This window comes from Stegastes partitus, unplaced genomic scaffold (genome assembly GCF_000690725.1).
Source record: "Stegastes partitus isolate 25-593 unplaced genomic scaffold, Stegastes_partitus-1.0.2 Scaffold97, whole genome shotgun sequence".
NCBI lineage: Eukaryota > Metazoa > Chordata > Actinopteri > Pomacentridae > Stegastes > Stegastes partitus.
The window spans coordinates 576467-600734 of NW_007577828.1; the positions used below are offsets into that span (position 1 = coordinate 576467).

Genomic DNA, 24268 nt, shown 5'->3' on the forward strand with positions numbered 1-24268 from the left:
TACAATACCAATGAGCCTGAGTCATTGTTGCTGTGAACAGAAAATAGCAGAAAATTACCACTTTTCCATGGATAGAAAGTATGTGTGTGCCAGTAACTATGCATCCTGACAAGCTGCTGTTGAACCCATGTCAACTAACAGTTACTGTGATTTGTTTTTAGATGTATAGATGCCACCAGTGCGTGTTAAAGTCCCTCTCATGTCAGTGATTAAACCCCTAAAAACCGTCATGCCTTAAAATAGCTTTGATGTAACTCTGCAGCACTGTTTTTTAAAAAAAAAATTTTATATATACAGGATGTGATCTTTGAAGATCTATGAAGTCTTTGCCTCCATCTCCACCCACACTTTCACTACTGACTGCAGCTGGAGCACACCAGCTCATCTACAACTGTGCTCCAAACTGTACAAGTTCTCTACACTACACAATGACAATTGTCATTTTTGAGTAATTCTGTCATATACAATTGAAACCAGATGTTTGCATATACTGTATAAAAAGACACATAATTTTTTTCCCCCCTCCTCACTGTCTGACATTAAATCAGACTAAATGTTTCCTGTTTGAGGTCAATTACCAAACTTATTTATATTTGCTAAATGCCAGAATAATGAGAGAGAGAATTTTTAGAGAATATTTTACTGCTTTCTTCAAAGTCAGAAGTTTACATACACTAAGACTACAATGCCTTCAAACTATTTGGGAAAGCCCAGATGATATCATGGCTTTGGAAGCTTTTGTTAGGTTAATTGAAAACATTTGAGTTAATTGGAGGCACACCCGTGATTGAATTTTAAGGCACACCTCAAACACACTGCTTCCTTCTGTGACAACATGGGAAATCTAAAGAAACCAGCCAAGATATCAGGAAGAGAATTGTGGACCTCTACCAGTCTGGTTCATCCTTGGGTACACTTTCCAGATGCTTGAAGGTTCCACGTTCATCTGTTCGAACAATTATACGCCAGTATAAACACCATGGGAATGTCCAGCCATCATAGCACTCAGGGAGGAGACGGGTTCTGTGTTCCAGAGATGAACAAGTTTGGGTGCGAAATGTTCATATCAACCCCAGAACAAATGCAAAAGGCCTTGTGAAGATGCTGGCTGAAGCTAGTAAGAGAGTCATTATCCACAGTGAGACGAGTCCAGTACCAACACGTTTGGTAATGACCATCGTTACATTTGGAGGAAAAAGGGGGAAGCTTGTAAGCCTGAGTACATCATCCCAACTGTGAAGTACGGGGGTGGCAGCATCATGTTGTGGGGCTGTTTTTCTGCAGGAGGGACTGACGCACTTCCCAAAATAGATGGCCCTTATGAGGAAACAACATTACGTGGAAATATTGAAGCAACATCTCAAGACATCAGCCAGGAAGTTAAAGTTTGGGCACTAATGGGTCTTCCAAATGGACAATGACCCTCAACATGCTGCCAGATTAGTTACAGAGAGGCTTCAGGACAACAAAGTCAATGTTTTGGAGTGGCCATCACAAAGCCCTGATCTCAATCCTGGAGAACATTTGTGGGCAGATCTGAAAAAGCATGTGGAGCACAGCAGCCAACAAACCTGACTCAGTTACACCAGTTCTGTCAGGAGGAATGAGCCAAAAGTCCAGTAAAGTATTGTGAGATGTTTGTGGAAGGAAACTTAAAACGTTTGACCCAAGTCATACAGTTTAAAGGCAATGCTACCAAATACTAAGGAAGTGTATGTAAACTTCTGACTTTGAAGAAAGTAATAAAAAAAATCTAAAAAAAAATTGTTTCTCTCATTATTCTTCCATTTAGCAAATATAAATAATTTTGGTAATCCTAACTGACCTAAAACAGGAAAAGTTTTGTCTGATTTAATGTCAGATAGTGAGAAAAAAATGGTATTTTTTTATACAGTGTATGTAAACTTCTAGTTTCAACTGTATGTTCGAGCTGGAAACCAATTCAGAAGAAAAATTATATAGAAAGTCTTGTTCCACAAGTTGACAAGAATGATTTATTTGGTTTGTTTTATTCTGTGTTTTTGAAATGGTCATTGGTGCACTGTAGCTTTAAGGTGGTGATGCTCAGCCATGACACTGATGGCTTATTTTGCTCACAATGCATTTTTCAGCATAATGACAATATTATTTTGTTAACATGATAAACTTTTTTTTTACCCTAAAACATGAGCTAAAAGAAGCTAAAACTGTTTCAGGTGGGTGATATTTTTTTTTTGTCCATATGACATGCATTGTGATTCACTGTTGGTATTTGAAAGGGGAATTAAATGGGAATTCTGAAAAAAAAAAAAATCCTAAAGCTTCTTGACCTAACTACATGGCTTGTTTTTGTTCATAGAAACACAAACATTGCTGTACAGCAGCTGACTTGTGGAAGACTCACTAGCCTGTTTCTGGCTTTACAGACTCTGCAAATTCAACATCACACTCCGAAGATTCCACTCGCTACCCCCAGCCAAGTGTGGAGGCCCACAGCACACACACACACGCACGCACACACACACACACACAAGGATACGCACACAAAATCACATGTTTCCCAGCACGCATACATAGGCACATACTCGCACAAGAATCCATGCTGACTTACATGTGCACACACACACACACACAAACACACACACACACAGACCCTGCTGTGCCAGTAAAATCAGCATAGCTCACAGAAATTCCTCTAACACCTCCCACCCCATGTGGATGCACACACACACACTTGCACACACGCGCACACTCGTGTGAACCCACACAATTAATGTGAAATCACATCCATCTTCCACCCCACTGCCCCTCCCTTGTTCTCCATTACAAATAGCTGAGGATTGCATTCTCTCCCTCTGGCCTTGCCTGATGTTGTTTTTATATGTCTTGTTGTGTGCAATCCTCTCCCTTATGTAAGACAAAATTACCCAACATGAGTGTAATTCTCAGCGGGGGTGATTGCACTGGTGCATTCCAAACTCAATGAGAGATGGAAGAAGATTGAGAGAGAGGTGAGAGGGAGATAATCTTTCCTTAATGATTATTTTTATGGCAGCCATGCTTCACTAGACGGTCTACGATGAAGATAGGGAGGAAACAGCGGAGCAGGAGAAAGAGAGGTACGCTGCAAAAGTCATGAGTCAGGTTCAAATTCACAAGCACCTGCTGAGCTACTACAACGCCTTAGAGTCAACAGTCTTAAGTGGATTATTTCTTTGCAGATTTAACCCCCGCCTCAGCAGGACTACTGAGGATTTCTTGATAAACATTGACCAAGAGATAAGTAGGCAGTGTGTGCAGTTAAGATCCTGTTTACCCTGTAACAAGTCATAGGAGACTTGAAATCTATTCCAGAATACACTGGATGGATAATGTAAGTAGGAGAACATGCATGCAAGTACCATAACAGAAAAAGTGCTCCAGCATTGAAGAGGATCAGCCGGGGAGTATCTGTTTTTTTTGGTTTGTTTTCAGATGCGTCATGTCGTGTGAACAATGACTTATTCAGTCTTTGAAGCACAGTCTCATGGCGGAACTTAATGAACTTTTCGTCTCTGTAGAAAGTCAGCGTTACATTCAAGCTTGTTACCAAACAGGTGACAACCCACAAGGGCCGCATTGGTTCTGGCTGGGTCATGTTCCTGCATTCTTCCATACATGTGATCCAAAGTGAAGCGTCCTCCGATCAAGCCGTGCATTGTCCTGCGCTCCTTCATGAAGCCTTTTTACAGACTAAGTAGGGGGGCTGAGATACTGACAGACAGATGCTCTATTGATAAGGACACCAAAATAGAACACTTCATTGTATAACACTGTATCTCCTTTGTAAGCATTGCAAGCACACATGAGGCACAGGACAGGAATGGAGACAGCCATTTCACTGATGCCGTGTTATTGTTGGCAAAATGAAAATGTGTGTGTGTGGAACTGGAAACGCTGCATGGTTATTGAATGCTGTGAAGTAAAGTCGACATAAAACCAATGCAAATGAGTGCTGTTGCTAATATGATATGAAGGCATAGCTTGAGGCGTGAGCAAAGGGTCAAACGACTACGTGTAACTTAATCACTTTGCTTTAAAAATTGCTAAATGCAATATTTCATAAATCCTTTTTGTGAATTCCTTCCAAGCTCAAGGATTGGAAAAGTCTGAGATGCACTGCCAAATGGTCAGTCAGAAATACTTTACCCTGAAAACAACAATAACCTTTAACAAACAAAAGACCTTTTAGTGAGCAAACTACAAGGCCAACAAACTATTTTGAACTTGAGAGCATCTTAAGTATCAGAAGCCAGTCATACCTTTCGTGCTTGTAAAGGACGCTGCCACAGCTAAGTGGTGAAAGAAAGCTGAACAGTCTTCAGTGCACGAAGAGGTTGAAATAACTGAATAACCAAGTTAGATATAAAAGGACTGTTTGTTCAGTCCAGCCTAACATCTGACTTGAGAATGACATGTGGTCTAGATGTGCGACTGCACGAGGTCACAAGGCATCAGGGCGCATCTTCCCTATCTGTGGAATGATCTGTTACCACACTACTCAACGTCCAAGGCAATGTGAATGCCATCTCAGTTATTTTAGGGAGCAACATAAAATTAGACACATCGTTAAGATGTAAAACAAAAGAGTTATTTGTATTTTGATTTTTAAAAAGAAACAAAAACAAAAACAGTCACACAACTGGATTAAGAGCAGATGTGGCATCTTAAAGTTCATATTTACATGGCTGCCTGTTTTTCCTATGAAACCTTTTTTAATTAAAACAGACTGTAGAGCTGTATTTTCATTCTAAAAACAACAAAAGAAACTCTCACTGTTTGAGCTGGCTTTGACATATTGATCTTGTCACTGTTCCACCATCAAAAAACTCTTAACAGAACGTATAATAGCAGTGCCGGTCAAAGGCCACAGCCCTTAGTACCCAGGCTTGTTTGCACGTTACACACATTATTTATATTGGAATACATGGCTTGATGAATGAGCTCCCATGATCTTCCTCTCAATCTCCCTATTGAGCTGGCATGTCCCCCTGAAGGGGGGCTCAGCGGAGAAAAAAGAGGAGAGCATGCTTTTTAAATTAATCAATCCTTCTCATTTCCCCCTCTCCTCTTAGGCAGACAGACCTCTCCTGGAGGGGGGTCTGCGGCAGTAGGGAGGAAAAAAGCAAAACATTGTCGTCTGTTTTCATGGAGGTGGCAGAGGCCCAGCCTCTAGCTGTGCTTTGGCTAGGAAAAGACAAGTGACAGATAGGAAGAGTGAATGAAGGTAAGGAGGAATAGGGGGTTATAGGAATAGAGAGGAGAAGAAGGATAGAGGAGGAGAGATGGAGAGGTGCAAGAGGCAGGTGGTCAACACAAGTGGGAAGAGAAGAGAAAGGCAGGAGAGAGCACCAGGCCACATGCTATGAGTTGGGTTGGGATAATAGCCGAGGATCATGGGATATGCTGGCCTCCATACGTGTACAAAGGCAGCTCACAGATGACAGTGCAGTGGCATACCGGGCACTGATCCAGAGTCTCATCCCCCTAGGGAAGAGTCTCTCTTTCACTCTATTGGAGTGTCTCTCTCCCCTTCTCTCTCACAAATCACTCAATTCCTATTTCTCTTTCTCTCCATTTCACTCCCTCTCATCTCTCTATTGTCATCCTCGGTCCCATGTTATCCAATAAACTCTCTCTCTCAATGCCTTTCTTCACTGGTGCTCATAATCAAATTAGATTTGCTCCAAGTAGCAGGAGGAAAGACTAACTCTCAGTGCAGACACCACAGACAACGCCCTTCAACTGACATTTGTTTTCTCAATAACTTGTGGCTTAGGCAGAGTGAATGGTAGATGTCACACTCCCACAGATTGCGCGCGCACACACACACGTGTATGCGCATAGCGTAAACAGAGTATTAAATGGGCTTAAGACAAAGAAAAAAAAAACTTAGTGTGGGCTTCCCCAGAGGTCTGTGAGCTGGATTTCTTAGAGAGACTATTGAAACCATTGTTCGCCTTTGGCTCTTGTTTACAACCACACCTGACCTTGTTGTCACATGTGTGTCACTGTGGCCACTGGGAAATTTCAATTTGCAAGTGTGTGTGTGTGTGTCACTGAAGGACTTGTAAATTGTGACATCTTTAATCTCATAATGGTGCCTTTTATGTGTTGACCGATGAAAAACTAAAAGACTTAAAAGACAGGAGTTTTGCTAACCGGTATGCGTTTAATAAAGAAACTGAGGCCAATTTGCTGACTGTAGTTTCTTCAATGTGCATATTTGTCATATTTGCTGCTTTTGTTTGTTATCTTTTCAAATGAAACACTGTTGTTTTATTTGACTGTTATATATAGATATATATTTTTGATCATTTTCACCTATTTCTGAACTGTTTAGTTCACTAATTGATTAACAGAAATGAACTCTTGATTGTATTTTACTTGATTATGGTAATTTTCTAAGCAAAAAGGCCAAATGTTGCAGTTTCCCACTCACTGAGATTTGCTTATTTCCTAAGAGAATAAACTGAGCATCTTCAGGTTTTTGGACCTTCAAGAAGCAACCGCACAGACCAAATGATTATTCAATGAATCATTCAAAATGAGTCCTTAATAGCTGAGGCCTTAATGTTTTGCATTCTGTGTCGCACCTGGGTAAAACTGTTAAGTGTGTGTGCTTTTGCTCAGCTGCAGTACACCACTGACCATCATTATCCATGCTACCCACATGCCTAACCCTTTGTCGCCATAGCCACTGTTTACCCAGCCCACCAAGCATATGAGCAGCCATAATGACGCTAATTGCCCAAGAGCTCACTTTTCCTCCGAGTGAGTGGTTGTGTTGCTACTGCATTGTGCCTTAAGAGCCATCTGTCTTAAATTGATCTGTCTTGCACATTCCAAAAGTACAAGAGAGCAGGGAAAGGCACCACTCCCTTTCATAAATAAAGTGCATCGGGTGAGGGGGATGTGAGCTACTGTTTCTGTGTCTGAGCAGGGAGTTGGACCTCTCCAGCCCACTGGAGGTCTGGATAAGTAGAGCAGCTTGTGACATCTGACCTTAGCGCTATCTAGCTTTGCAGGGTGGAGTTGAAGGAATCATTGCCAACATAAACTGATATTTGACTTTGGTAGAATGTTTTTTATCCTCGTTTTAGCTTGTGGACAGCTTACACCAGGCCACTACATAGACCTGCTACACAGGTGTTCAGGAAGTATTTCTAGAACATAATAGATAATTAAGTGATATTAAGTTATTTACAGGTTACTAATAAATCCTCTATGGGAAACATAGACGAACAAACTTGATAACATAATTGTCAGAATTGAAGATCACCAGAGTGAAACAAAGAGATTTGAAGTCTTTCTTGTAACCAGCGAAGCCTCCAGAAACCACAAAGTTGTTTATAAATTGTCTTTTTTTTGTTCTGTTGCCATATATTTTAGGTACTTGTAAAACTACCTACGATTGTAAATCATTCATTTCTACTTTGATTCGACCAAAAAAACGCTTCATAGGTTGTTTTATTGTTGCTGATAGATCATTATTACTGTCATTGTTTTTTCTCATTATTTAATTTATGTATTTTAGTAATTGTGTATCAAGTGTGGGCTGCAAGGTGGATCAGTGGTTAGCACCGTTGCCTCGCAGCATAAAAGACCCTGGTTCGTGTCCTGGTGAGGACACCCGGGATCTTTCTATGTGAAGTTTGCATGTTCTCCCCCTGCAGCGTGGGTTCTCTCCAGGTTCTCCGGCTTCCTCCCACAGTCCGAAAACATGCTGAGGTTAATTGGTGATTCTAAATTGTCCGTAGGTGTGAATGTGAGTGTGCTTGGTTGTCTGTCTCTAAGTGTAGCCCTGTGATAGACTGGTGACCTGTCCAGGGTGTCCCCTGCCTTCACCCTGAGTCAGCTGGGATAGACTCTAGCCCCCCGCGACCCTAGTGAGGATTAAGCGGTGTATAGATAATGGATGGATGTATTAAGTGTATCTAGCTTATCAGTACAATCTCATATATATTTATTAAAGATTTATTCCACATTTAGATTTTTCGTCAGACTCAGCTTATTTGTTTGTTTGCATGTGTGTCTGTGTGTTTTTGTGTGTAATACTGTACTTTGTGTAAAACAAGCTGCTCTTGCCCCTTGTGGGATTTTTAAAGTTGTTTGTATTGTCTTGAGCTGCACAAAAACAGAATGTAATTTTCTGTTTTTCCACTTTAAATGGAAAGCAGATAAGCAAAGAAAAAAACATCTAGGGCTACATAATTAACCATCATTTGATTATCAAATAACCTGCTGATTATTTTCTCGATTGACTCACAAATCATTTGATCTATAAAAAATCAAACACTGTAAAAAAAAAAAAAGATTTACTGGATTGTCTCCCAACATGTTAATGTACATCTTTGTTGCCATGCAGACTTTTTTTCAAAATGTAAATAGTTGCTCAAAATTGAAAACACACGTCAAATTCAAGGCCCGCAGCCTCAATCTGGTCCACCATGTCATTTTACATGGAGAGATGTGCATTTCCAAATCAAATAAATTTCCATAATATTATGTAATGTTATTATGTTGAAGAGTAGTTACATTTATACAGTTTTACAGTCACAACCAGCCCTTTAAGGTCAACCATAATGCTTCTGTGACCCGTGATGAAAATGAATTTGACATTCCTGTTGTAAAGGATGGAGTTTTTCTTTTTTTTAAAAAATTTTAATATAAAAATAATACAAAAATAATCTGAAAGGAAGGGATTCAAATCATTGTGGTCATTACTTGCAGACTTCTGATGTCATCTGTAACTGTTTCCATTTCTTTGTTTTGGCTGAAATTGTAAAAACAAACAACAACAAAAAAGTATAAAATTAAATGTAAAGGCCCTTCACAATATCCTACAGCACAAGGCAACATCCACCAACGTTCTTTCAACAGTCCATCCATCCATTTATATACACAGCTTTATCCTCTGCAGGGTTGCAGGGAGCTGGAGTCTATCCAGCACAGAGACAGCACACTCACATTCACACCTAAGGGCAACATAAACGACCAGTTAATTTCTTTTAGAATAGCTGGTTAATGGTCTGCACAGTGACAAGGTGGTTAGCACTGTTGCCTCACAGCAAGAAGGTCGCCAGTTCGTGTCCGGGTGAGGACACCTGGGATCTTTCTGTGTGGAGTTTGCATATTCTCCCCATGCAGCGTGGGTTCTCTCCGGGTCCAAAAGCATGTGGAGGTTAATTGGTGATTCTAAATTGCCCGTAGGTGTGAATGTGAGTGTGCTTGGTTGTCTGTCTGTAAGTGTAGCCCTGTGATAGACTGGTGACCTGTCCAGGGTGTCTCCTGCCTTCACCCTGAGTCAGCTGGGATAGACTCCAGCCCCCCTCGACCCTCGTGAGGATTAAGCGGTGTATAGATAATGGATGGATAGATAGTTATTAAACTAAACAGGACAAATGTTAAAGGACCAATTGCACATTTAAAAAATAATAATAAAAATGTTCGCTCACATTAGTGTCTACACTAAAAAAGAAGAAAATCTTTATAGAACATTTTGTGTATGTATGACTAATAAAAGCGATGCATGTCCTATTTATGGTATGTACACAAAAAGAATCAGTCAGACTGTCTCTTTGTTTTTTTTTACTCATAGCGACCAGACAACAAAGACTGCTTCATACCTTTACCTGTGACAGAGTGGGTGTGGCACAGCAGAGGGAAGGGTGATAATTGCTGAGACCTGCAATGAGTTGGGTGTGCCAATTAGAGAGAGGCAGAGAAAGAGACAAAGACAGAGAGAGAGAGAGAGAGAGAGAGAGAGGAAGCATATACACATTGCATGGAAGAGTGGCATGACTAAGAAGCAAATGCTTGAGGAAAATCTAAAGCCAAGCAAGTTAAACTTTATTTTGATTCTCGTTCTTTCCAGGTCCTCGCTCCTTTTAAGTAGAACGAAGAATCACCGAGTTACATCACAACAACTGAAACACCAAGAGTGGGTTTAATTAAAAATCTTCTTTCTTTTACATTTTCACTCTTGTGGTGTCAGATTGGGAATGCTCTTCACCTGAAGAGTCACTGTTATTATTGAATCATCTTATTTAGCATGTCATGCTGGAGATTGCCCTCTTTAAAATCTCTTAACTACCAACTAAGAAGTAATCTTCTGCATAACCCCTTTGCGAAGAAATATTAACCTCTCTCTCCCCCCACTCATCCCTCCCAGAACCCAGTCCTGTCTCATATTTACTTCTGTGTTGAACATTAGCTCTACTCCAAGCCTGGACTCTTCCCCCCTTCAGTGTACACTCCAGTTTCATCAGTTTGAGAATGAATTTGTTCTATACACAGATGCTCCCACATGTGATTCCTTGCTGTCTTTACATCTCAAATTAAAATTAAAGGTGTGTATGAAGTGATTCTGAGATATAAACATATTTGTTAAACGTGGATTTCTTTTCCCAGTTGGCTTCATTATCATCTTCCTCATTAAGTTTTCCCTTACAAACATCTTACATCCTTGATTTATTTTGTAGCATGAGTTACAGACAGAAGTCCTCAGTTATTAATGACAGATCTATTTAACTGTCTGGCACCCAACATTGTTATCTATAGGACCTTCAGGCCATAAATTACACTACTTTGCAGTCAATAATGTGATTTAGTGTCACCGTTCTATAATATTGCATGTGATTTGATGCCTATTCTAATGATAGGAAAGCCGATCCTTCCAGATACTTTGGCCTCCCGTTCTCTTTGTGACGGGTAAAAACAGTCACGACTGTGTAGATGATCATTAACAAGCAAGGATGAGCTGTCACAACTGACTTTGGTCGGTTTCAGACAGACATACAACCACAACACATTATGAAACCTCGGTATTGCGTGGCACTGTTTTGCCATCTGTATCCGAGAAAAAGAGAACATACTCTGAGTGTGACGGGTGCATTGCCATCCCCAGATGTGTTTTGCAAATAGGTAGATTCAAAGAGTCAGAATTACCTTTGAATAGCCCTCTCTGGTATTTTAAGATTGCAGAGAGATGAGGGAAGCACGGTACCTCTTCATGCAGGAGGTTAATATGTGTCTGTGCTCACTTGTCAGATGTAATTGAAGGGAACAGCTTATGAAAATGAGGTGGCAGGGATGAGGTCTTTAATTAGATCAAGATCATGGACAGAAATGAATTAGAATCACCACTCTCATTACCCATAGCAAAACTGGAGCAGCGCGACAGCGAATACATGAAGGAAAACTTTAATATCTCAGCCAGTGTTGCTGCGTAAATTGGGTTTTAAGGGTTGCTATTGCTCAATTTTGTGGTGCCACACTTGACCATACCAGAATATATGACTAATCAATATTAATCCCTGTGTTACTACATCTGATGGCCTATTTCCCACCATTTAGTCAGCGGGATCATTATTTGTGAATTGTGTCATGCATCTTAAAAGCTCAATTTAGTCTGGATTTAGGTTGAGTAATGCCAGGTAGAACGCACATGCCATCTAGTGGTGAGAGTGCTTGCAAGAACTGAGCAAGTGACAATAAAAAAAATGATTTGACATATTTTAGATAGTTGGACTTTTTTATTATCATCCTGTCTAGACATTTTTTTGTCTCTGGGTGACAAGTTATTATTGAGAGTAAACATGATTATCTTACATAAGCAACATCAGTCATGACATATAGGGTAGCTAATTGTTCAAGGACATGACAACATGATTAAAAGATATGACTGATGTTTTTTTTAATTAATTTCCAATTAGAATAATATGAGCTTGCACTGCCCTTGAAATGCAGTACTTTATTCAGTGCTATGTATATGTAGGTCATTGGAATATTTTCGCCCAGACTTTAGCCTGTCAGGGACGCCTTTCCCGGAAGTGAAACCAGAATCCGGTCATCTCATTGGTTGAGTCTTTGGAGACGGAGACTAAATGTTGCCTGAGAACTCTAAAGGAGGGCATTTCTTTTACTCACTAACCTAAACGGAAGTAAGCAAGGTGTTCTGCTGCGAAGCGGTTCAGTGAGCTTCTCCTACACGTGTTTGTTCTGCAGCAGCAACGTGGGCTCGGATGCTTCGTAAATAGAGGAGAATTCATCAGAGACACGGCACCTGTCGAAGCCTGCTTCTCTCCCTAGCTCTTTAGGTGAGTTTGTGCTTTTAGTTTCTTAGTATTGTCAGCTGATAAGGATACTGTTTAAAAATATTGGTCGTTTATGTCTCAGAATGAGTCCCAGCTGAAGCCCTGACTGTGGGTCGCAGGTGTTTTATGGCACACACGCACATTAGCTTTGCGTCTCGCTAAAAGTAACGTTATGTCAAAGCGGTTCTGGGAAAGACAAGGTTAGCTAAATTAAGCTAGGTCCAACTTCGCAGCGGCAGCTCGTGTTTCAGCTGCGAACAACAAACTGTCGAGCTTATTAGCAATTAGCTGGTATTAACATGCCAAACACACAAATCCCAAACTCTCACAACAGTCCTTTCTTTCGGATTCACTTGTTTATTGTGCTGCTGTATTTTCCCGCCTTTTCTTTTCCCAAGAAGTGGGTCAATTAGACTTTGGGTCGGACACGGTTTAACCTGCGAGATTCTATACAAGAAGAAGGCAGTTTATGGTGTTTATTCATTTTATTTACTTCTTTAATGTCCCCATGCGATATATGGCTGGTTAATGTAAGTAAATGTGTGCAAACGGATGGTTAACTCCAACTCTGAAGTTGAAAACGCAGATGTGTGCACCTGCTATCACCCTCACATTTAATTTTTTTTAATGTTTTGTAGTGCTCATGCAGTTTATTTTAATATTTCATTTGTACAGGTAGTTTCCATTTTGAGCCAGTGAGAAATAATGTCAGATAAAAACTAGTGTATATTACTTTTTACATGTAAGTGCCCTTGTATTGTCAAGAGGTAAATAAAGGGAACCAATGTAGACTTTAATGTTAAGAGACCACTTGACTGATCCACCTAATTTCAGTTCTAGCTTTGCACCTATATAAAGTGTGTGGTGTGGTGTGAATGTGAGTGTGCTTGGTTGTCTGTCTCTAAGTGTATCCCTGTGATAGACTGGTGACCTGTCCAGGGTGTCCCCTGCCTTCACCCTGAGTCAGCTGGGATAGACTCCAGCCCCCCACGACCCTCGTGAGGATTAAGCGGTGTATAAATAATGGATGGATGATTTTATTGTGTGTGGGACTGAACAATATGTTTTCTGATTTCTTCCCACACCAGCACCTCCTCTATGTCTGACTCATGTCTGAGCTGGTAACATGCCCCGGAGATAAAAAGTAATTTTGCAGAATAATTACTGACTCTTGTTTGTTTTTGTGTGTTTAGTCTTCACATGCCACTATGAAGTACATCTTGGTTACGGGTGGCGTTATCTCTGGAATTGGTAAGGGCATCATTGCCAGCAGTGTGGGAACCATCCTCAAGTCCTGCGGCCTTCACGTCACTGCTATCAAAATCGATCCATATATCAATATTGATGCTGGGACCTTTTCACCTTATGAACATGGTGAGTAATTCACTGCGTCCAGTGATGTTGATTTTTTTTATTGCTTGTCATCATGTATCGGCTGCTGTTGTGTTTGATTATGTGGTTGAGTCCCGTGGTTAATATTTGACAAGAAAGACAGTATTATTCCTGTCTCAGAATAGGCCTGGAGCTGACAATAAGTACAGTCAGTCTGCATGTAGTAAAGGCAATGTGTCCGTTATCTTACTTGGCAGATGTCTGTGCATTTCCTGTTATTTTTGACGGTTTTATAAACACATGTCTGCAATGTCAAGCAAATCCCTGATATGACGCAGGAACATGATGGCTGAAGGTAAAGTGATATAGGCCCAGGTTGTTTCCAAACAACAGATAACTATTATGTCAGCAAACAAAGTACTGAATCTCAACTAGTTCTGATTCTGCTGTGTACACTAACTGCATAATAAATCGACGTAATGTCTGCGCTGTCCAGGTGAAGTGTTTGTTCTCGATGACGGAGGAGAAGTGGATCTAGACTTGGGAAACTATGAGCGATTCCTGGACATCCGTCTTATCAGAGACAACAACCTCACCACTGGAAAGATCTACCAGTCTGTAATCAACAAGGAGAGGAAAGGAGACTACCTGGGCAAGACAGTACAAGGTTAGAGGTTCTTATGGTTTCATGTTGAAAGTAGACGAGGAAGCAGAGGCAGATTTGGAAAACAAACAAACAAAAAACCCCTGCTTTATTTGTGTGTTTTAGAGGGATGAGTTATCTTAAAATAAAGATGTATCTGCACTAAAACATATGGTGGTTGTTTTTTAGTACCTCTTTGAATTTAAATACCCCTAATTTTTGGAAACTTAATGTGCCAGCAGATGGAAAACAGCATTACACTTTGGATTTTTATCTTTACAGTCTAGGACAAAGTTTGTAAAGTGCAACATTTAAATGGTTTAGTGATCATGCTGACATGTTTTCTCAGTGGTGCCCCACATCACGGATGCCATACAGGAGTGGGTAATGAAGCAGGCTCGGATTTCAGTGGATGATGACGGTGTGGAGCCTCAAGTTTGTGTCATAGAGGTAAGTTGTTCTCTGCAAGTGGGAGCTCATGCTGTTGGATGGATTTTGCATTCAGTGTGAATGGATTCTAAACACAGTTTTTTTGTCAAGCCAGAAGTGCTACTTTAATACTCTCATGAGTCACCCACAAGTGATTTTTGGCCAGGATTGAGTTTTTCTAGTGATTTAGAGGAATGGAAAAGGTTTTCGATCAGAAGGGAGACCAAGCATGTAGCCTGAAGCAATAGAACATTTTCACATTATTCTGTAAGTGGTATGAGAAATCCCCGAACTTGCACAAATGCGAGTGAGTCAAGCAGAGAAACAAACAATCTAGAAAAACTGAAAATTCGAGTGATTTAAAATGGATTTCTTGAGGAGAGTCTGTAAAACTGTCCTTCTCTGGGACTGGCTCTGGGATAGAGGGCATACAGTAGGTTTGATTTAGTTAAATAAGGTGTTAAATCTTAATGTTATAAATCAGGTGTTGTTTTTACAGTGTGAACTATGAATTATTTCATCTTTAATAAATTTGCAGCTGAAAAGAGTCAAGTTCTCATAAACTAAGTTAAATTATGATCCTGCCCCCAGCAGTTCCCTCCATACTTCAGCCCAGTTCTGACAGTGTAATGGGCTCAGTGCTGCTGACTACATGCTGTTCTTTCCAAGTTTGTCGTCGTTCGTGAGCTGCTGAGAACTAACCTGTCTGTTCATGCATGCAGTTCTGTGTTCTAAGCTGATGTGTTGTGCCAACAGCTGGGAGGCACCGTCGGGGACATTGAGAGCATGCCTTTTATAGAGGCCTTCAGACAGTTCCAGTTCAAGGTGAAGAGGGAGAACTTCTGCAACATCCATGTCAGCTTGGTCCCACAGGTATGCTTCAGTCATGAACACACAGCATATTTATTGCTGGAAAATTGATTAACTGTAAGATCACCATATTCCACAATATTGTTATTATAATTATGTCTATTTTTTATGTTTTGTTCTGTTCCGTTTGTTGTTATTTGAAGGAGAACGCTTAAGAATAAGAACAATCATTACTCACTTAATTTGCACTGACAATTTTGCTTAAATTTTATGTGAGTTCATCTCTTTTTTTGTTTTTTGTTTTTCCAGCCCAATACAACAGGAGAGCAAAAAACCAAACCGACCCAGAACAGTGTCCGAGAGCTCAGAGGGCTGGGCTTGTCTCCAGATTTGGTAATTCTGATTTATAGTTGGTTTTCAAACTTGGATTTCCTCCTGCATCCCAAATATACACAGACCAGGTTACTTATATTCATTTCACATGTAGACAGCACAGTCATTTCTTACAATCAGGTTGCTCTCATGATGTAGGCAAGCAAATAAAATCTGCTTAAGTATGTCTTTAAATACTAACCCCACAGCCACATACCCAGGTATTGTTTTGTTCATTTATATTACAATGACATTCATTTCTCTTTGCCAGGTTATGTGTCGCTGTGCAATGCCTCTGGAAAGGTCTGTCAAGGAGAAGATCTCCATGTTTTGTCATGTGGAGCCCACACAGGTAAAGTCTTGTTTTCATTCCAGCCTCGCTTAAAATTGTGTGTGGAGCAGGCTGAACTAGTGCAGTTTATGTTGTCAGCACTTTCTCTGCAGTTGTGGTGTCCTGTTTGTATTATTTAAAAGTGATACATATAACTGTGTTAAAGTTGTATCTAAAAAAATAATAAATGAAATGATAGTACATATTAAGACATGAGCAACAGAAGCAAGGATAACTACAGCTTCACTGTACGCTATTATCAGATTGGGTTGACCTTTTTCTTTTCTTTTCTTTTTCTTTTTTTTTACATTACATCATCCCATGCTTATGTGTGAAAATGTGTCGTGCTGTTTTATAGTGAAACAACAGGATTGTTTTAATCCACTAAATCTTAAGCCTGAGCTCAGAGATTCTGCCCTCGGGTGTTTAGGAATCATCGTGACAGCTGTGAGACATAAACAACAGCATGACGTAACATAAAACAGGATGGATTTATGGAGTTATTATTTTTATTACCAGTTAAAATCACAAACTACACATGTGGCTCAGTCACACTATTTATTTAACCCTCCTATTATCTTTGGGGTCAATTTGACCCCATTTAATGTATAACATCTCTAAGTAAGTCATTATTTAAAGGGCTATTTACACATAAACCTGGGTAACAATTTTAATTCTGATATTTTCTGGAGGTTTTAATTGCTGAGGTCAAATTGAACCCAAGGATAAAAGATGTCAGTACATTTGAAGGTCATAGGAAGGTTAAAAAAAAAAAATATGTTGAAGTAACATGGTGTTAATAATATGTTTTACAGGTGATCTGTGTCCATGACGTCTCCTCAATTTACAAAGTGCCCCTGCTCCTGGAGGACCAAGGTGTCGTGGACTACTTCTGTAAGCGGCTAAACCTGCCTGTTGAGATGAGACCCAGAAAGATGCTTACAAAGTGGAAGGAGATGGCTGACAGGTGAGGAAGTTTGTCTTAGTCACTTGTGCGCTTCTAATTTCGTCTTGCTCAGAAATTGCGAGAAAATGGATGCAAATTATACACCTTTCAGTTATAGCAGAGTCAGTTTAATCACTGAGTCACCTCGGGGAATTGTGTTACAAACCAAAGAGTGTTGAACTCTGAAAGAGAAATGTTCCTGCTTCATTACAGGAAACTAGATGTGCAGGTAATAAAACAGCACTGAATTATTATTAGAGTAGCTGAGAAGTTCTAATTAAATGCTGCTCTGGGGTCAGCACAGTGAATCATCTCCCTCTCTTTTTCAGATCGGACCGTCTCTTGGAGCATGTTTCTATAGCCCTGGTGGGGAAATACACAAAGTTAGCAGACTCCTACACGTCTGTTATTAAGGCACTGGAGCACTCAGCCCTTGCCATTAAGCACAAACTAGAGGTCAAGGTACAGAAACATTTTGCCTATTGTGTTTTTTGCATATTGATTTTTTGAATTACTCATCACTCTCTTACATGGTATGTTTAGACCTTTACAAAGAACTTGTAGAACTTGAATAATCCTCGACCTACACCTGTATTTACACAGCGGTAAGCCTGTTTGCTTGATGCCTACTGATCTCTTTCCAAATTTTGTTGTTGTTACAGTACATAGACTCTGCTGACTTGGAAGCTACCACTCTGCAAGATGAACCTGTGAAATATCATGAGGCCTGGCAAAAACTCTGCAGTGCTCAGTGAGTAGACAATACTGGGAGGAAACATGTGCCAGTAGGATTGAATCACCTTGAAATGTTATAGTTACCAATACTGAGATTTACAATGTGGTCAAACAGTATTATCTTTCATGCCACATGATGGCAGTCTGGTGTAATATTACAAACATGTAAACGGAGTTAAATTTGTGAATCATGTAGAAGTGTTCAAAAATACTATATCTTTTGGGTTTGTTTTGTTTTTTGGATGCATTGGGTTTATGTCTCCCATGTCCTAATCAATTTCTTACCACATAGCATCTTACAAAATTTTGCAAAATAACATTTACTGAGTTTGATGGGGGCTGCACAGTGGAGCGGTGGTTAGCACCGTTGCCTCGCAGCAAGAAGGTCGCCGGTTCATGTCCCAGTGAGGACACCTGGGATCTTTCTGCGTGGAGTTTGCATGTTCTCCCCCTGCAGCGTGGGTTCTCTCTGGGTTCTCCAGCTTCCTCCCACAAGAACATGTTGAGGTTAATTGGTGATTCTAAATTGTCCGTAGGTGTGAATGTGAGTGTGCTTGGTTGTCTGTCTCTAAGTGTAGCCCTGTGATAGACTGGTGACCTGTCCAGGGTGTCCCCAGCCTTCACCCTGAGTCAGCTGGGATAGACTCCAGCCCCCCTGCGACCCTCGTGAGGATTAAGTGGTGTATAGATAGTGAATGGATGAGTTTGATGACCTTACAGTTTTGTATTAAACTTGCTTACTAGACTGATGGACAATACAAGTCCAGCTTTTCATCCTTAAACTATCTCCAGAGAGGTAGTCACAGGACATGTGAAATGAACAAAGGCTTGACAGTCCTTCCTTCTCTTTCCCCAGGGGTGTGTTGGTTCCAGGAGGTTTTGGTGAAAGAGGAACAGAAGGCAAGATGCTGGCTATTAGCTGGGCAAGGAAACAGAATAAGCCATTTCTGGGTAAGAGATTTGACACTGTGTTCTCTCATAGGCTCTGTCATCTGTTACGGTCATAGTGTAAATGTATGCTAAAACAGGACACCTGGGAGTCTACTGGTCGGGAGTCCAAAGCATTTAGCCTCTTGTGAATTTGTTAGCACCTTCAGGAAGGTTGAGGTCACATTGATCCACCAGCCATCATGTGAGTTAGTAGAGTCACGTGTGTCAGACTGTGAACAGGCAGCAAGCCAACAACAATAAGTGAAATGCCTGGAAGTCCACAACAGTCAGTCAGAACTAAAAAGCTTTTCAAAGGACAGTTCAGGACAGTTACCATCATTTTAGCACTTAGAATACCTCTCTGTTGTATGCTTCATTATTTACCTGGTTAAATGACAGCGACTGTGTGCAATTTTAGCACAGGTTGGACGAAAATTGAAAACAAAACAAACCTTTTAAATTAATTTTTAGGAACAGAGATAAAACAAAAATATAATTGATTGCATAATTACGTAGCTGCAGCTCAGAGTATTCAGAAAGATGCATAATTTTGTAGGGATGTTTACAACACGAAGAATTAATTTCCCCCCTCCCCCCCTGCAAACCATCAACTTAAAATATGAAGCAAAACGAACACAGAAAGAAAAGCAATGTCGATGTACGTTATCCGTATGTGCAACTGATTAGAAAGTGTGCCAGGACTTGCAAGCTTCCGTTCTATGAAGACGTTTATGCAGCTAGTTTGAGCAATTATGCAAAGACAAATGGAGAAAAAAATGTTGAATTCAGGTTCAGTTGTTAAAGACCCACTTGATCCATAGACTCAAAACTAAAATTACCGCCACCCACGAATCTAAAAAAATATAGACCTGAATATGCTCCTGCAATCAGTTACTGTTTTATCTTTTCTACGTAATTTAGAACCATTTGTAGAGATTTGTTCTCCCTGTGACATAAATGCTTAATTGCATCCACTCAGAGCATTCAGCGCCGTAAAATAATGAAACATAAAGTCCAGAGAGAGGCAAATGATTTTTTATAGACTGTATAATTATATGCAAATGCAATAGTGTTAGTCATGAAAGTGGTTTTTACCATGGAGATCTTCAGCCTTTCTTTATTTATGAGTCCTCACAATAGCTCTCATTATGCAAAAATCCTGTTGGTCTTGTTTTGTGCAGGCGTATGTTTGGGCATGCAGCTGGCAGTGTGCGAGTTTGCCCGCAATGTTCTCAAATGGGAAGGTGAGTAATTGTGCTGTTCAGCTACAGGACACTGCCAAGCAACATTTGATTCCTGTGGTTTCTAATTTAATGATGAAGGAACCCGAGGCCTGTTGGGAAGTTGATCGGCGCTTAGATCAGTTTCGCTTATCTTTTTCAGATGCCAACTCCACAGAATTTAATCCCGAATCAAAACACCCTGTGGTAGGTGGTCTTTTTTTTTTTTTTTCCTTTTCCCCCCACCATGCTTATATCACATCAAATAACCACGGTGGTTTAACATTCTATCTGATCTTGACAGGTGATTGACATGCCAGAGCACAACCCTGGGCAGATGGGTGGAACTATGAGACTGGGGAGGAGGCGGACCATTTTCAAATCCAGCACCAGCGTCGTGAGTATGTATCTTCCTGAAACATACCGTGCACTGTGTCAGACCTTTGTTCTCCTTTTCCAACTATGACTTTTGTAATAACTGGTGATTTATTGTTGCAGGAAGACTGTATGGAGATGTGGAATATGTTGAAGAGAGGCACAGACACAGATTTGAGGTAGAGCTCAAGACAAGTTTTTAAAGTTTGGGAGCACAAAACTTGAGAAACAGTTTATGAATGCAAAACTTTTTTTTTAAGGAAATAAAAGCATACTGCTGCAACCTGGGGTTTTAACTGTTCTTTACTTTGTTTGTATTCTTGGCATGAGGTCAAATACATTTCTGATGGGTGTTGGACCCTTTTCTACGATCCCTTTTATGATATTCATGGACAGAATCTCAAGGTGCAGCCACAGTGAGGGGTGGGTCCGGTTCAGGAAGCTTAGAGTCGCTTCTTTACTCTTTGTGGATGATGTGGTTCTGTTTTCTTAATCAGATGTGACCTCCAGAATGCACTGTGGCGGTTCTCAGCCATGTGTGAGGCGTCTGCGATGAGAGTCAGAACCTCCAAGTCTAAGGCCATTGTTCTGTGCTGGAAATGTTGGATTGCGCTCTCTGGGATGGGGACGGGGGAGCTACTGCCCCGAGCAAAGATGTTCGAGATGGGCAGACTGATTGGTGCAGTGTCAGCAGTAACGTGGACACTGTGCAAGGCTGTCATGGTGAAGTGGGAGCCGAGCCGGAAGGCAAAGCTCTTGATTTACCAGTTCATCTACGTTCCAGCGCTCACCTATTGGGAGCTCTGGGTAGTGATCTAAAGAATGAGATTACAGATAGAAGCAGCTAAAATGAGTTTTCTCTGCAGGGTGGCTGGGCTCAGTCTTAGGGATAGAGTGAGAGCTCGGACATTTGAAGAGAGCTCGAAATATAACGGCTGCTCTTTCATGCAAAAGAAGCCAGCTTAGGGTGTTCCAGCATCTGATTAGTGAGCCTCATGGGCACCAACTGGGAGGAGACCCAGGGGTAGACCTAGAACCTGCTGGAGGGATTACCTGTCTAATCTGGTCTGGGAATACGTTGAGATCCCACAGGAGGAACTTGAAAGCATTGCTGGGAAGAGAAATGTCTGAAAAGCCCTGATTAGCCTTGTGCCACCATGACCTAACCCTGGAAAAGTGTTTTGGGGATCCAAATCTTGTTCTGAAGTATTGCAAGATAATTTCTTCAAAAGACTCTCTTAAATAATTTCATTTATTTTCATTTAGGTGAATCCGGAGCTGAAGCACCACTTTGAAAAGAGGGGACTTCAGTTTGTCGGTCAGGACGTGGAGGGAGAGAGAATGGAGGTCATTGAATTGGAGGGTAAGTGGAAAACAAGCGTCCACTCAGTGCTGTCAATAAATGCAACTCCAAAACATTCTTCAGAGACAGCATACCTAACCTCAAATTGGCCTTGTTTGTTATCTCATGTTTTACCCGTTTCATGTTAAATGAGGCCAAATACAGTGGAGGTCATACTACTATACCTGTACTAACCCTCTACGTTCTGTTTTAGACCACTGCTACTTTGTTGGAGTGCAGTACCATCCAGAGTTCACCTCCAGACCCATCAAACCTTCTCCTCCATATTTCGGTCTCCTGCTGGCTTCTACAGGAAAACTCCAGAGCTACCTGGCAAAGGGCTGCCGTCTTTCTCCTCGGTAAACCTGGGCAGAATGTTATTTGGTGGAAGTTCAGTTGTAGCTGCTAAACAGTGATATTCCAGGAATACAGACGTTGAGCTAAAACTATTGTAAATTCCCAGGATTTGTTCCAGTTTGGTTTTTAACAATACAGCAACAATCTAAATTTTATTTCACCATTTTTTCCAATGAGATATTAAACAGGGCAGCTGTAGCAATGGCTTGATTTTTTTTTTTGTAGCATTATAGTTGCATCAAAAAAAATGCATCAGTTATAGTTACAATTTACACCTACAGTCCCAGTAAAACAACCCATTTGCTGCTATTATCCTCACTTTATGCATTTCTTTCATTTCAGGGACACTTACAGCGACCGCAGTGGCAGCAGCTCACCTGACGTGGACATCACTGAGCTGAGGTTTCCCTCTTTGTAGGTGTCGATCTGAACAAAAACTGATCTGCCCTTAGCAGATGCTGCAAAACCAAAATTTGTATCAAACTGTTTTTACGCTGTTTGGCACAATATGCTGGTAGTCATTCGTACACTAAACATGTTATGCCTTCGTGTCAAAAAAAAAGTATTTTAACTCTGAGATTTTACTGCAAAAAAAGCAAAAATTCTAGTTTTTATGGGAAAACTGTAAGAAAATGTGCATGCTGTGGATAAATGATAAGACATGAGCCTGTCAGTAGAACGTATGCAGTATCATTAATGGCAAGATGCTTGGATGAAATTGTGAGAAGATGTAAGATGTGCTTTGCAGGTAGGCATAAAACCTTGTGACTCCTCAGAATTAACAGGTGAGTTTGCAGGAATCATGACATCAGTGTTTGGGTTTCTTACGTCAGCCATCCTGCAAATCGGTCCAATCCAAGCAGCTTGTATTCTCCACGTTTTGCCTCTGTGTCATAGCAGTTAGACATGTTATTGATACATTTACCTCTTCAAAATGCGTGTTTTTTTTGGGTAACAGTTTTGTTTTATGTATGTCTCCTCTTGGTTTGAATGCAAACTTTGGTTTTAAGTATTATTGCTGTCAGGCTTGTACAAGTATGAGATTAACTTGGACCACAAAGCTTGTGGCTGTGGGGCGTGTACGAAACATTATGTTGTAATAATATCCATGTGTAAGGCTAATATGGACACTGGGTTTTGATTCCTGTGCAGAAACTGATATATGCAGACTTGAGTGTTATAAGGTTTTGTTTTTTTCCCCCCCTCCCATAAGCCAGGACTCATCGGTTCATGTTGCATGACTTTAAGGTTTGAGCCTTTTTGCCTTTTACAGACAAATAGGATTTTGTATTCCATTTCCTCTTGCTGCCATATCTGACCCAGAGCTTCCTAAAGTGAATAATGCTGATGCACAGTCATCTGACAGTCCAGTAACATTAGGTGACCTTTCAGTCAATTCTAAGAAACAGGAGATGATATTTTGGCATTAGAAAACTGAAAATACAACCTCAGTTTGCTCTCAAAACATCAGTAGCAGCCACCTGTAGAGCTTTAGCATCAAACTTCCAAGGTACATTTTCAGGCTTGTTGCCAATGCTTTTGTTTGTGTGTTGTTGACCCGAATGTATCAACATACCATATTTTTCTATTATGAAGTTTAGATGCATGCGTGACGCAACATGTGGTTTTACTTTGAATTAAAATTTTATTTGTCATGATAAACTAGTCGTTATTCTTGTTGAGCTGTGAAACACAAGTCGTGGTGTGTGTCCTCCCCCCAGCAGCTGTAGTAGTACATGTAACTCAGGGCGCCCCTATAGTTTACCTGGTTGAGTGGGCGACCCATGAACAGGTAGTTCCCTGACGCAGTGGTCGTGAGTTTGACTCCTGCTCACGACAGTTTGCTGCAGGTCCTCCCCTCTCTTCTCTCCCCCCTTCCTGTCTCACTGTCCTGTGTAATAATAGCAGAAAGGCCAGAAAAATCATCTTTAAAAATAGGTGCAGCAGTGAATGAACAAACTGATCAGGCAGGTGAGCTGTTAGATTCCATGCTGACACCAAAACAATGCAGATGCAACTTAAACTGCATAAGAAAATTAAATTATCTTGCGGTAACTGTTGTATTAGAATTGATTAGTCAACAACAGCACGATCTAACTGTGTGCTTTAAATCTGTATGATTTCCCTTTGGAGGAATTATAATTTTGAAAAGCTATCCTAATGTGACAACAGACTTTGCCTTTAATAACCGTTACTGTTGCTCGAAATTAAAATAGTCATTATGAAATTTCTAAACACGAGTGAATGAATATGTTGTAGACATAAATAAAGGTTAACCTGCTTTACAAAGATTAATTGCATATCCTGAGCCTTTCCCAGGGGATTTAAAG

The 24268-nt window shown here is 40.6% G+C and overlaps 1 protein-coding gene across 1 annotated transcript; it reads left to right on the forward strand.

Annotated features, from left to right (window-relative positions):
- Positions 1-12010: 12010 nt before the first annotated feature.
- On the forward strand, positions 12011-23600 carry LOC103354127 (CTP synthase 1-like). Its single transcript, XM_008277401.1, has 18 exons — positions 12011-12119; positions 13310-13490; positions 13945-14115; positions 14441-14541; positions 15277-15393; positions 15640-15723; positions 15974-16054; positions 16849-17000; positions 17309-17441; positions 17642-17730; positions 18571-18665; positions 19826-19888; positions 20028-20071; positions 20169-20265; positions 20363-20418; positions 21506-21602; positions 21796-21940; positions 22281-23600. The coding sequence occupies exons 2-18, from the start codon at positions 13325-13327 to the stop codon at positions 22354-22356; spliced, it is 1767 nt and encodes a 588-aa protein (XP_008275623.1). The 5' UTR covers positions 12011-12119; positions 13310-13324; the 3' UTR covers positions 22357-23600.
- Positions 23601-24268: the final 668 nt, after the last annotated feature.

Coding starts and splice junctions, on each gene's coding strand:
- LOC103354127 (XM_008277401.1), top strand. CDS start 13,325: ATGAAGTACATCTTGGTTACGGGTGGCGTTATCTCTGGAATTGGTAAG. Junction 14,116..14,440: donor CCTGGGCAAGACAGTACAAG/GTTAGAGGTTCT, acceptor ATGTTTTCTCAG/TGGTGCCCCACATCACGGAT. Junction 18,666..19,825: donor ACAGAATAAGCCATTTCTGG/GTAAGAGATTTG, acceptor TGTTTTGTGCAG/GCGTATGTTTGGGCATGCAG.